Below are 14,273 nucleotides of genomic sequence, written 5' to 3' on the forward strand. Positions count from 1 at the left end.
CTGTCATGATCTCGGCCGCCTGACGGACAGTCTCTGTCCCGAAAGCGCTTTTCATTTTGTGATGTATGCCGCAGCATCTGCATGTGTATGTGTTTTATTGTCATGTAAATAAACCAAAAAGAAATGGCGAGCCAGTTAAAAATGGTCGATTTTTTAAGTCGACATCGTCAGTGGAAACACAAGAAAAAATAGTACGCCATAATATTGACATTATATTAACAGATGTTATAAAATCGGTGCAGAAAAACATGACGGAAATAAGGTCACAGACAAGACTATTTTTAACTGGAAAGAATGTTTCCCGTGGCTAAAAATTGAGCCAGTGTGTGCTAAACAGTGGCTTGCTAAATCAAACGGAAAAAGAGATTATTGGCTGCTTATAAGCCAAGGGCAAACATACCATAATTTTTTTTTTCATAAAACAAAAGTGATTGCTTTATTGTGTACAAGACTGCTTGTTATAGCGAGTTAACAGTACATGTACAGTTTATTATTAATTCTGATCATTTGAAAATAAATACTTCTTAAAATTATCGGATTTTGATTTATACTCATCAATTAAAAATTTCATGAGTGAAATACCCCTCGGCTGAAAAAAATATCTGGAGCTCTGGTTGACTTGTATAGCCTCTTTCTTGAAAAACAGTGCGGAGTCCATTTGATTTGAGTGTTGTCCGTGGTTAGCCATTGCCGCCCGCAGAGACTACACTTCCTGTTTTCATGGAATTTTCTGTTTAAAGGAAGTCACTTCTAAGCAAAAATTCCTGTCTATATGGAGAGTGTTGTTCAAGAATAGCCTGCATCGACTCACTGGATGGGGGACGATTCTTAATGCACATGCATTAACCCTTTCACTGCTGGAACCGAATTTTGAAGGCCTTTGCAAACAGTTTAGATCCAGATGAGACGCCACAGAATGTGGCGTCTCATCAGGATCCAAACTGTTTGCTATTCTGATAGTATTCTTTGAAAAAAAAATCAGAGAAAATGCTAATTTTAGAAATTCAGCAGATGACATTTTAGCAGACGACAAATTTCCCAGCATGCACATGCATTAAACCCTGTTTTCCCAGAGTGAAGCTTATTTGTAAATCAGAAACAATAGGTTAACCCTTTGCATGCTGGGAAATTTGTCGTCTGCTTAAATGTTGTCTGCTGAATTACTAAAATAAGCATTTTCTTCGATTTTTTTCAAAGACTACTATCAGAATAGCAAACAGTTTGGATCCTGATGAGACGCCACGTTCTGTGGCGCCTCATCTGGATCCAAACTGTTTGCAAAGGCCTTCAAAATTTGGTTCCAGCACTGAAAGAGTTAATGCTTGTGCAGATTATTTTGAGGAAGTCTTTATGTCATGCCAGTCCTTGGCTGACATACAATGTACTAGATACTGACCTCCATATCCATGCCAGTCCCTGGCAGATGTACAATGTACTAGATACATCCAGACATCAATACCTTTGTTAAAAATTGTGTAATAAGGTACAGACATACAGTCATGTGTCTGATTGCCCATGTAATATATGGTGTAATATTATCAGGTTAGTGAGTGCATTATTTCAAAGTCACATACATTTAAAAGCTATTGTGTAATACTGTATTGGTTTTATTTGTAAGCTGTTAACATTTTTAACCAGGTTTTCAAAAAAACTGGTTATTAGATTGGTGAATGTCTGCGGGCGGGTAGGGGGGCGCGCTGGCAGGCGTGCGGAACAAGCTTGTCCGGGCCAAAACTATGTTGTTCATTGTGAGATTTTAAAATTTGGCACATTTGTTCACAATCATTGGACGGTGTGTCAAGCGAAAGAATTACGTCAATATCTCCTAGGTCAAGGTCACACTTTGAGTTCAAAGGTCACAAATGGCTTAAATGAGCTTGTCCGGGCCATAACTATGTCAATCATTGTGAGATTTTATAATCATTTGGCACGTTAATTTTGTTCACCATCATTGGACGGTGTGTCGCGTGAAAGAATTACGTCAATATCTCCAAGGTCAAGGCCACACATTAAGTTCAAAGGTCCAAAATGGCCATATATGAGCTTGTCCTGGCCATAACTATGTTAATCATTGTGAGATTTTATAATCATTTAGCACCTTTGTTAACCATCATTGGACGGTGTGTCGCGTGAAAGAATTACGTCAATATCTTCAAGGTCAAGGTCACAATTTGAGTTGAAAACCTGGTTTTGTGACAATTTTGTCCCTTGTTGGTATTAAACTGATGCTAATTTGGTTGGATTTGGGGTCTAATATTTGTCCACATACAATTTGATGTGAAATTTGGGATTAAAAAGGAAGTAAATTTTTGGAAAAACTTAAAAACCGATGTGTTATGTACAAAATTTTATTTGTTTTTTATTTAAAGTATGAAAGTGGTTTTGATAGATAACTATCAGTAGATTGTACATCATGGAAGTTAATACAGTTGTACGCACTTGACTTTTATCCTAAAAATAGTAGTAAATTGAAGAGCATTTTTGGAGAGTAGGATACTGTTGGGATGATAATTCTGAGAAATCATAAAGGCCTTTGATGCATCTTTTCTGTTGCACGTCTTATACATCTATTGTTAGAAGTTAATAAACATATATTTTGGAAGAAACCTTTGTTTTGAATGTACCTATAAAATCTTTTTTTTTAAACCATGTCAGAAAGTTATCTTGTCATTGGCCATAATCTAGTGGTTTAGTACACTTATTGATAGTGTTTATCCTTTTGAATATCTTTGCATGTGCTGGGCTGAATATTGCACCTATCTAATCATTCTTAGTAGGAGCATACACTAGTGTACTTGCATATACAGTAGGTATCTTGCCCACAAATTTGAGTGGTACAGTATCCTTGGTTCTGACTGCCAGCATGAGAGGGTGGTTTTCAGTACAAATCATATTAATGGACATTCAGACAGGCAATAATTATGTTGGCAATTTGCAACCTGAAGTGCTGGGGAGGACCTGCTGTGTGTGGTGTATTTATAATGTAGAAGTCATCCTATGTGAAGGCCAGGGCGGACATTAATCAGTGACAATATACATAATACAGGAAACTAGGAATAATACACTTAACCAGAATGAGGTGTAGGATATGACCATGATTTGATGATACAAGAAGTGTCGGTGGTTTTGTGAAATTTAATGAAATTGGCTGTGCACTATAAATTGACATTGTAAATTTTGAGAGATCCTCAGTTTTTGTGATGACTACCGGAATGTTGTTTGTGTTCAATTTCTGGTAAGTGTATTTCCTTATGGTAAGTTTTGCTATTACCAGTTAAACAATTGATGAAATTTCATTCAAATAAACAAGGATGAACATGGTACTGTCATAATTATATCTTATTTACTAAATGAAAAATTGTTAATTGCCTATCTTACGTTGTTGCATTTCCTACTTCATGTGCAAACATTTCCTGGTCATCCAAATTGTGTTATAAAAATAACAATAATGCCGTGCAATAATTCCCAAGTCTAAATATGCACACAAACTCTTTAATAATTTTTTTTAATTGCATGAAAATAATAGATACAAATTCAAAAACGTCATAAAAACCTATTAGAAATGTTCTCTATGTAACTGCTTTGCACCTGTGCCTAACTAGCAAAATTCTTGGACAAAGCTTGCACAAATTTTAATAATTGTTAAAATAATGTGTTCATATTTATTAGAAGTGATTATATCTGTATTTCAGTCTGTACAACAAATGTGTGCACTATAAAATTACTCAAGGGTAATAGTCCAAAGGACTATAAGACTAGAAAAATGACCTTTTTATCAAAAAGCTTTTCAGCTTTTACACTGAGATAATTTCTTTTATGTGTTCCATATTCTTGTATTGTTGCAGTTCATTATTAAATGTGGTAGTGATTTCCTTTTGCAAATGCATTCAGGTGTTGTAAAACAGGCAATGAATATGTAAATGAACTTGTTATAATGTGTTCATTGTATCATTAATGTTTTGTAGTTGCGTGATAAACAAGTTATTTAATGGAAAATTAATTTGTTTTTTATAATCACTAATGCATGCAGTGTTTATATTTATGGTGTTGTAACTGTCATTAAGCATGCTTATGTCTGTGCAACTGAAGTACTAAACATTTTGAACAGGGCATCAGTGAATGATGCATTAAACAGAACAGAACAGAAAAGTTTAAATGGACACGAGCTTAATATGAACAATAACATTTATGTATTCACAGACATTTTTTTCCTTCTTTACTTTCTCAATTGTAGAAAAACTACAAAATTTCGTTCCATAGGTGCATTGTTTGCAAGTGAAAAAATATAATGAGCACTGAAACAGAACATTTTGAGCCAACAATGCATGTAAATGAATGTTGGAATTGGTTTGAGCAATTTGGGAATTTTTTGTGTGCTTATTTTTCCCAATTAGTACAGTACGGGTACTTTTCCCATTTGGGCAACAAATTGATGAAACAATAACAGCATGTGTTTTTAGTAGATACAAAATGTATATCATTTTTAAGAACATCAATGTGCAAAAGCATGACCTAAACATTTTTCATGAGAATGTCACATGGATGCCATGAATTAAAAACTTGCTTAACATAGTTGAAATCTAAGATAATGATAACTATACTTGTTTGGGCAAAGTTGGGAAATTGTGTGATAACCTACCACAAATTAAATGACTTTGGTTGTTTATGAACCTCTATTGGGAGAGTGAAATAATTCTTTATCTTCACGAGTGATTTCAGGCTAAATTGGTGAAACAATCCAATCTAAGCTTGTGTGGATACATGTCTGATGATTGTCTCACTGGTGGTCAGCTTTCTTCACATGGACACATGTTGAGCACACAAAAACTGAAAATATGGGTAGAAAATTAAAGCTATATTAACAAATTTGTTATTTTTACAATTGCACTATGATATTTGAAAAAGATAAGAAAATCAAATTAAAAAATATACTGTGTTTAATATTCAAGCATTTACTGAACAGTGTGTTTCTGTCTTGTAACCTTCTAACAACCTTCAATAGGACTATTTTGCTTGAAATCATTATAAAGGACATGATTGTATGCCTTAGTCCTTGTTTATGAACATGCTTCTGACAGGTGGCTCTATTTTGGAACATTGAATGGTATCAATAACATTGGTATATTGTGTGTATCCACTCAGAAGTGTGGCCAATATGCACCATTCACTGAAAACCTGCCTTGGTCTTGTAAAAAACGGTGATTTTATGTTAACATTTTGTATGGAACAGAGTGACATACTCATTCAAAAACAATAGCGTTTGAATATAATGGCAAACATCCATTTGTTTAGAGTTTGATGGTGTGCACTTATTTATAGCATTTTGCTTTTAATGAAATCCTGGTTGAGTGTAGTATTTATTTGTTTGTAAGAATGGAATACTTTGGAAAACATATCAACTTCTTTGGTGAGGGGATGAGGAAGAAAGCTAGAGCTCAATGGTCTGTTGGAATTTGATTTTTATTTTGCACTTCATGTATAGATTTTTTTTATGCCCCCCTTCGAAGAAGAGGGGGTATATTGCTTTGCTCATGTCGGTCTGTCGGTCGGTCCGTCCACCAGGTGGTTGTCAGACGATAACTTAAGAACGCTTGGGCCTAGGATCATGAAACTTCATAGGTACATTGATCATGACTCGCAGATGACCCCTATTGATTTTGAGGTCACTAGGTCAAAGGACAAGGTCACGGTGACCCGAAATAGTAAAATGGTTTTTGAATGATAACTCAAGAACGCATACGCCTAGGATCATGAAACTTCATGGGTAGATTGATCATGACTTGCAGATGACCCCTATTGATTTTGAGGTCACTAGGTCAAAGGTCAAGGTCACGGTGACCCGAAATAGTAAAATGGTTTCTGGATGATAACTCAAGAATGCATACGCCTAGGATCATGAAACTTCATGGGTAGATTGATCATAACTCGCAGATGACCCCTTTTGATTTTGAGGTCACTAGGTCAAAGGTCAAGGTCACGGTGACCCGAAATAGTAAAATGGTTTTCGGATGATAACTCGAGAAAGCATACGCCTAGGATCATGAAACTTCATAGTTAGATTGATCATGACTTGCAGATGACCCCTATTGATTTTGAGGTCGCAAGGTCAAAGGTCAAGGTCACGGTGACCCGAAATAGTAAAATGATTTTCGGATGATAACTCAACAACGCTTTTGCCTAGGATCATGACACTTCATAGGTACATTGATCGTGACTCGCAGATGACCCCTATTGATTTTCAGGTCACTAGGTCAAAGGTCAAGGTCACAGTGACAATCGTATTCACACAATGGCTGCCACTACAACGGACAGCCCATATGGGGGGCATGCATGTTTTACAAACAGCCCTTGTTTAAGAATGTATTTGTATTTTTACCCCATTAGCTAAATCCTCTTATTTCGACTTAAGTAGCAATAATGATCTAATTTAAATGCGGTTTTTACTTGTTCAATATGACGTGTATGCATTAGGAATACCATACAGAAGGTTGCTTTATTCTGCCTGCGTAAAAAGGACTAAAAAAACATTATCAGCACAAACAAATTGCTTAAAATTAGAGCATAAAATGATGTGTTTGTAATTTAAATGTATGCTCCAACAAGCCAGATAAATAATTTTTTATTGATATTACCTATTTTACAACACCAAAGCTGAACATATTTGAGCTAAATATGACTTGTATAAATATAACTTGGGGGATTTCCAAATAATGTGATCAGCTTAGGTTGTTTACCTTATAGTTCCCTGCCACTGCTTTTGCGTGAAGGTGAATAGCAACAGCTGTCCAAAAGCCAGAGCGCAAAATCCATAGACTGGCAATTTTTATGGAACATTATATGGATTAACATAATGATTGTTATGGTATGATCATATTTTCACCCATTTTGTCACCCTAAAAGTTCACTAATGTAGGACTGTTGGTGCTAGCTTTAGACATGAGAACACTGCAGTTTATTTTTAGAAGAAATTGAGGCTGCTTTTAATCATCCAGCAGCAATTACATTCTTGGTTACCATTCAGTATGAACAAGAAATTGCTTTGTATGACCTGTATCTAACAATACAGTAGCTAAAAATAAATTAATTTGGTATAAGTGAATACAAATGATGTTAGTGATCAATATTTATAGGCAGTTCTGGATTAGCGAATCAGAGGCCCATAGGAGGTGCAATGTTTGGGGCCCCGGCCCACGCCCCTTGTCGGCTTAGTGCCTTCCAGAACACCAGCCCTCAGTCAATTTCACTCTTTTAAATAAGCCTACCAGTGCCAAGCCACATAACATAGATATACAATAATTGGCTATGTCAAGTAATTAGGCTGAGTACATAAGTACAAAATCTTTTGTCACGGTCTTATGGGGCCCCCAAAAGTCGCGGGGCCCATAGGAATTTGCCTATCTTACCTTATGGGTAATCCTGTTTGTAGGGACTACAGATAAGTTAGTTCTGTGCAGCATTTTTATTGTTTTTGCCCTGTCTGTCTGTTGGTCTGTTGGTCTGTCTGTTGGTCTGTTTGCGCCAACTTTAACATTTTGCAATAACTTTTGCTATATTGAAGATAGCAACTTCATATTTTGCATGCATGTGTATCTTATGAAGCTGCACATTTTGAGTGGTGAAAGGTCAAGGTCATCCTTCAAGGTCAGAGGTCAAATATATGTGGCCAAAATCGCTCATTTTATGAATACTTTTGCAATATTGAAGATAGCAACTTGATATTTGGCATGCATGTGTATCTTATGGAGCTGCACATTTTGAGTGGTGAAAGGTCAAGGTCATCCTTCAAGGTCAGAGGTCAAATATATGTGGCCCAAATCACTTATTTTATGAATACTTTTGCAATATTGAAGATAGCAACTTGATATTTGGCATGCATGTGTATCTTATGGAGCTGCAAATTTTGAGTGTTGAAAGGTCAAGGTCATCCTTCAAGGTCAGAGGTCAAATATATGTGGCCCAAATCGTTTATTTTATGAATACTTTTGCAATATTGAAGATAGCAACTTGATATTTGGCATGCATGTGTATCTCATGGAGCTGCACATTTTGAGTGGTGAAAGGTCAAGGTCATCCTTCACAAGGTCAAGGTCATCCTTCACAAGGTCAAGGTCATCCTTCACAAGGTCAAGGTCATATATAGGGGGACATTGTGTTTCACAAACACATCTTGTTACTGTAAAAAAAATACATTGATTTTAAAGTTTAAGTCAGTAATTTTTAGCTCATCTATTTTTTGAAAAAAAATTATGAGCTATTGTCATCACCTTGGCGTCGGCGTCGGCGTCCGGTTAAGTTTTGCGTTTAGGTCCACTTTTCTCAGAAAGTATCAATGCTATTGCATTCAAACTTGGTACACTTACTTACTATCATGAGGGGACTGGGCAGGCAAAGTTAGATAACTCTGGCGTGCATTTTAACTGAATTATGTGCCCTTTTTATACTTAGAAAATTGAAAATTTTGGTTAAGTTTTGCGTTTAGGTCCACTTTTTTCAGAAAGTATCAATGCTATTGCATTCAAACTTGGTACACTTACTTTCTATCATGAGGGAACTGGGCTGGCAAAGTTAGATAACTCTGGCGTGCATTTTGACAGAATTATGTGCCCTTTTTATACTTAGAAAATTGAAAATTTTGGTTAAGTTTTGTGTTTAGGTCCATTTTATTCCTTAAGTATCAAAGCTATTGCTTTCATACTTGCAACACTTACTAACTATCATAAGGGGACTGTGCAGGCAAAGTAATGTAACTCTGACTGGCATTTTGACAGAATTATGTGCCCTTTTTATACTTAAAAAATTGAAAATTTGGTTAAGTTTTGTGTTTAGGTCCACTTTATTCCTACAGTATCAAGGCTATTGCTTTCAAACTTCAAATACTTTCATGCTATCATGATGTTTCTGTACCTGGCAAGTTGAATTTGACCTTGACCTTTGAATGACCTTCACTCTCAAGGTCAAATTATTAAATTTTGCTAAAATTGCCATAACTTCTTTATTTATGATTAGATTTGATTGATACTTTGACAAAACTACTCTTACCTGACATACCACAATAGACTCCACCCAAACCATCCCCGTGCCCCCCCCCCCCCCCCCCGAATCCCCCCCCCCTATATATTTTTTTTTTTTTTTTTTTTTTTAAGATCATCTCACAAATGACCACCACACCCTCACACTATACCCCCCCACCCCCCCCCCCCAATTTTTTTTTTTAACGGTTAAAAAACAACTATTTTTTTTTCTTATTTTATGTTTGAAATACCGTCCAACCATCGCACCCAAGAATCCCCACCCCACCCCCCCACCCTTTCCCCACCCGAATCCCCCCCCCTAAATTTTTTTTTTTTTTTTGTAAGATCATCTCACAAATTACCACCACATCCTCACACTGTACCCCCCCCCCCCCCCACCTCACCCCCACACTATACACCCCTCTTCACTCCACCCCTCCCTCCTTTGTGATTGAAAATGAGAGTCCGTTCACCTTTAAAAAGAAAATAGATGAGCGGTCTGCACCCGCAAGGCGGTGCTCTTGTTAATAATATCTAAGTATCTACATTAATCTTTTTAAGGTACAAATACAAATGTATACAAAATTGAAAAAAAAAGAAATTCCAGAGTTTTGTTAATTTTTGCATTAAAAATAAAATATCACTCATACATGTATGTCTATCTTGTCTGACCTTCTTCAGTATTTTCAAAACATCATATCAAAATTATTAAAAGAACACTGCCAACAGTTCATGGTCATAACCAATTGTCATGGTAACACATTGTTATAAAAACTAAGTTGTAACCCATCGTAATTGATACCTGTCATGGTAATCCAGTCATTGCAACCCATGTCATGGTTACTCATTGTCATGATAGTAACCTTATATCATGGTAATGCATTTTCCTTGTAACCTATTGTGCTGGTAACCTATTGTCATTGTTATGTTATGTTGTTTCAGGAAGGGTCGGAGGAAGGACAAGGATTCGCCCACCCCTCCCCCACATGATGAGTATAGACAGTACCTAGAGGCCCAGTTTGTACAGGAACGTATTACAGATACTGACTTCCATAGTCTAGTTTCACTACCAGAGTGTCTTGACAGAAACGAGTGGCTTGCAACGCATGGTAAGCAGTAATGCTTTATAAGTAATTTAAATCTTTCAGCAGTGATGCAAGTTAATGAAAATGAATTGAACAGCTTTCAGCCCTGATTTGTTTCTTAAACAAATTGTCTTAACAGAAACAAGAGGCTTTAAATCAACGGCTACTTACTTCGTACTTTAAATTCATAAACTGAAAAATGAACAGTAATAACTCAATCAGAAGTGATGCAAGTACATAAAACTTTACTGGTTAACTTTCTGGCTTGACTGGTTGGTCTCTACCAATTTTTCTTGTCAATCTTGACAGAGACAAAAAGATTGCACCATATCATAAGAGGTACTAAATGAAATTCTGCATTTCCTGGAATACAAATGTGATGCCAGCAAAATAATTAGGGGGTCATTGTCATGTTAATGAGCTGGGCTCTGTAACAAAGGGGGTTTAGTGCATGTGCATAAAGTGTCATCTCAGATTAGCCTGTGCAGTCCACGCAGGCTAATCAGTGACGAAACTTTCAGACTAAACTGGATTTTTGCTAAGAAAAGACTTTCTTTAAACAGAAAATATCATAAAGCAGAAAGTGTTGTTCCTGATTAGCCTGTGTGGACTGCACAGGCTTATCTGGGATGAAGCTTTACGCAAATGCATTAAACCCCTTTTTTTACAGAGCACGTCCCAAATGTATTGAACAGCTTTATGGCTTGGCTCCCATAAGTCTCTAACTTGGATCGCTTAAAAAAAAAATTCGCTGGCAGAGTATGGTAGGCAGTAAATAGTCTGTGTGCATTCAGTGATTCAATAATTGTGATGTATGATTTGTGGCACACATTTCACTGAGAGAAGATATATGCAGAAGACTTTGTCTCCTCTTATCTGAAAAAAATGCTGTTCTAAGCAGTATTATGTTTCGGAAACAAATGAAATAAATGTGAATAACATCTCTGAAATCCTGTTTTCATTCATTTATTTATGAAGTTTTGATATTGGATATCAATGCAAATTAATGTCATGGCTTGATGCAAAAAGTAGAGAAAAGCTTTTAATAACATTATTGCTAGATTGTGGTTGACCAAATGGTTGCACAATGTTTTATAATTGTTTTTATGCTCCCCGAAAATATTTTCGGTGGAGCATATAGTTGCCAGTTTGTAGTTCCGTTATTCCTTACTTGCTTCCTTCCTTCACACTTTTGCAACCGTTTCTCATAGCACCTTCAATACTTTACCAATCGCTTTCATATTTAGCATGTAGGTACCATGCATGAACCTCTACCTTTTGATTAGGTTTGAGGTCACTGGGGTCAAGGTCACCGAGGCTAGTAATACACTTCCTTCCGTCACACTTTTGCTACCGTTTCTCAAAGCGCCTTCAATACTTTACCAATGGCTTTCAAATTTGGCATGTAGGTACCTTGCATGGACCTATACCTTTTGATGAGGTTTGAGGTCACTTGGGTCAAGGTCGCCAAGGCTGATAATAGATTTTTTATGTCCCCCACCCACTATAGTGGGTTTTTGCCCTGTCTGTTGGTCTGTACGTTGGTCTGTTGATCTGTTTGCTCCAACTTTAGCATTTGCAATAACTTTTTCAATATTCAAGATAGCAACTTGATATTTGGCATGCATGTGTATCTCATGGAGCTGCACATTTTAGTGGTGAAAGGTCAAGGTCATTCTTCAAGGTCAGAGGTCAAATATATGTGGCCAAAATCGCTCATTTTATGAATACTTTTGCAATATTGAAGATAGCAACTTGATATTTGGCATGCATGTGTATCTCATAGAGCCACATATTTTGAGTGGTGAAAGGTCAAGGCCAAGGTCATCCTTCAAGGTCAGAGGTCAAATATATGTGACCAAAATCGCTCATTTTATGAATACTTTGGCAATATTGAAGATACCAACTTGATATATGGCATGCATGTGTATCTCATGGAGCTTCACTTTTTGAGTGGTGAAAGGTCAAGGTAATCCTTCAAGGTCAGAGGTCAAGTATATGTGGCCAAAATCGCTCATTTTATGAATACTTTGGCAATATTGAAGATACCAACTTGATATTTGGCATGCATGGGTATCTCATGGAGCCGCACATTTTGAGTGGTGAAAGGTCAAGGTCAATCTTCAAGGTCAAAGGTCAAAAAAATAATTCAAAGCGGCGCAGAAGGGGACATAGTGTTTCTTGCAAACACATTTCTTGTTTAGGTGGTTATTAACACATAGATTGACAAAGCGCATCATCGGGGAGCATCCATCAGTTTCACTGATATTCTTGTTTTTAACTTTATAAACAAGGAACAACTTGTTTAATACTGATAATGATATATATGCAGCAGATCTGGTTTGAGATTTGTGATAAAATTACTGTCGATTTTGTGTAAATAAGACATTTTAGCTTTATAAAAATATTTATAGATGTTTTGTTATAAAATGACAATGATGGTTTTGTGTAAATTAATCATGAAAACTAATAATAGATGTGTGCGGTAATGGTTGCCATTAACTAATTTATGATGTCTGTTTCAGCGGTCTCCTTCTTCAATCATGTCAACCTGATGTACAGCGTTGTATCAGAGTTCTGCACCAATGAAACATGTGCAACAATGACAGGCCCGGGCAATGTGTATGTCGCTGTAGAGCATTCCAACTTTTAGTTTAGCTCATATTAGCTCAATGTACAAATTATGAGCTTTTGTGATGGCCTTTTGATGGTCGTGCAATTAAACATGTGAACTCTTAACTAGAGATCACATTTACTGCTCAATCATCATGAAAGGTTGCAGAAGATTTGTCCCAATGCTCTAATGGTAGAGCCAGAATCTCAGCCCCTTTAGGATCCTTTTGGTTTGTTCTGTGTTATTATGACCTCATTAAAATTACTAGAACCCAAACTGAAGTTTAATCCCAGGTATGGTTATTTTAATTGATGTTTTTATTTAAGTAGAATTGTATGGTTTAAAATTAGGAAACTCATAAGTTGTTGCATTGTTAAGTAAGTCTGTATTAGTTTGATAGTAACGTGTTGTTAACTGCTACCATGTAAGCATGTCTAACATGTAGATACAATCATACAGACTTGCTGCTAAATGCAAACCAGGCAATAAATATAAACCATGATAAAATGTACAGGCCATGTTTTTCATTAGATTGTTTGCTTAATTTTTTTTTATAAGAACTTGTTTTAACCATCTGTAATTAATCATTTTATTTTGGATAACAAATGTTAACTGTCTTCAGTGCCCCTGCAGATTTAAACTTAGCAAACTTTATTGTGAAATTGATGTAACTAAAGACCATGTTTATTTTGTACATTCATCTTGCAATAATGTGGAAGGGACTTTTTATTTAAGAATAATTCTTAGATTATAATGCATATCTTTGAAAGGAAATCATCTTCATAATGATCAATTTCAAACAAGATATGAAGTTACCAACATTCAGCAAGCTGGCCATTTAAGTAACATAAGGGCATCATTTATGTAAAGCAAAATGTTCTGCCAGAAGTGTTCAGAAAATATGACATTCAGAAGATAAAAACATCAACATGACCATTGCAAACTATATCATGACAAGTGTATGGACTTAGCTATATATATGGTGAAAAGTATAGAAGATTTAGTTGTGGATGAGCTGTATTGTTTGTAAAACATTATGTTTAAATGCATCATTATCATAAAATCATGATGTTGTTAGATTTTCTCAACAGGTTTTACAGGTACACCATTGGCAATTAATTGAATAGTTACAATACATAAAGCTGGCAATCAAGTTCCAAATATTGAATAGCATTTCAAAAAGTGTATGTGAATTACAATTAAAATTAATAACACTTTAAGGTAATTTATGTACATCTGTTTCAATCAGCCTTTTCTCCAAGTAAAAGTATCTTTCTTTTACTTACATGTACCTTGGTAAACGAGCTATTGCACTTGGACCGGATATTCATATTTTTAACAACTTAAAAAGTGATTTTACAGTAAACAAGGATGTTTTTGTACATATATATTGAAACATGGGTGTGTAGTGTGTCCTTGCCAGGTTCTTACTCATCAATGCAAAAACACACATCCTCTTCTTGGTTTGCTAATCTAGCTGCCTTTACAAAAACTGTAACTGATGACATGTTTGCCGTCTGACGGTCTCAAATGCAATCAAATGCATACGCCCATTGACCATTT

At 35.9% G+C, this 14,273-nt stretch overlaps 1 protein-coding gene across 3 annotated transcripts in view; it reads left to right on the plus strand.

Moving 5' to 3' along the window:
• LOC127853247 (MOB kinase activator 2-like) overlaps positions 1 to 14,273 on the plus strand; it is a 52,403-nt gene that overhangs the window by 30,542 nt on the left and 7,588 nt on the right. For 2 of the 3 annotated variants that reach the window (XM_052387587.1, XM_052387585.1), the window contains exons 2-3: positions 9,954 to 10,120; positions 12,622 to 12,718. In XM_052387587.1, the coding sequence (XP_052243547.1) occupies positions 9,954 to 10,120; positions 12,622 to 12,718 (264 nt within the window). Of the gene's footprint in view, positions 1 to 2,762; positions 3,236 to 9,953; positions 10,121 to 12,621; positions 12,719 to 14,273 lie in introns of those variants that run through there. The other variant, XM_052387586.1, reaches the window with a different exon arrangement.

The sequence above is a fragment of the Dreissena polymorpha genome, chromosome 12 (genome assembly GCF_020536995.1).
Source record: "Dreissena polymorpha isolate Duluth1 chromosome 12, UMN_Dpol_1.0, whole genome shotgun sequence".
NCBI classification, from domain to species: Eukaryota; Metazoa; Mollusca; class Bivalvia; order Myida; family Dreissenidae; genus Dreissena; species Dreissena polymorpha.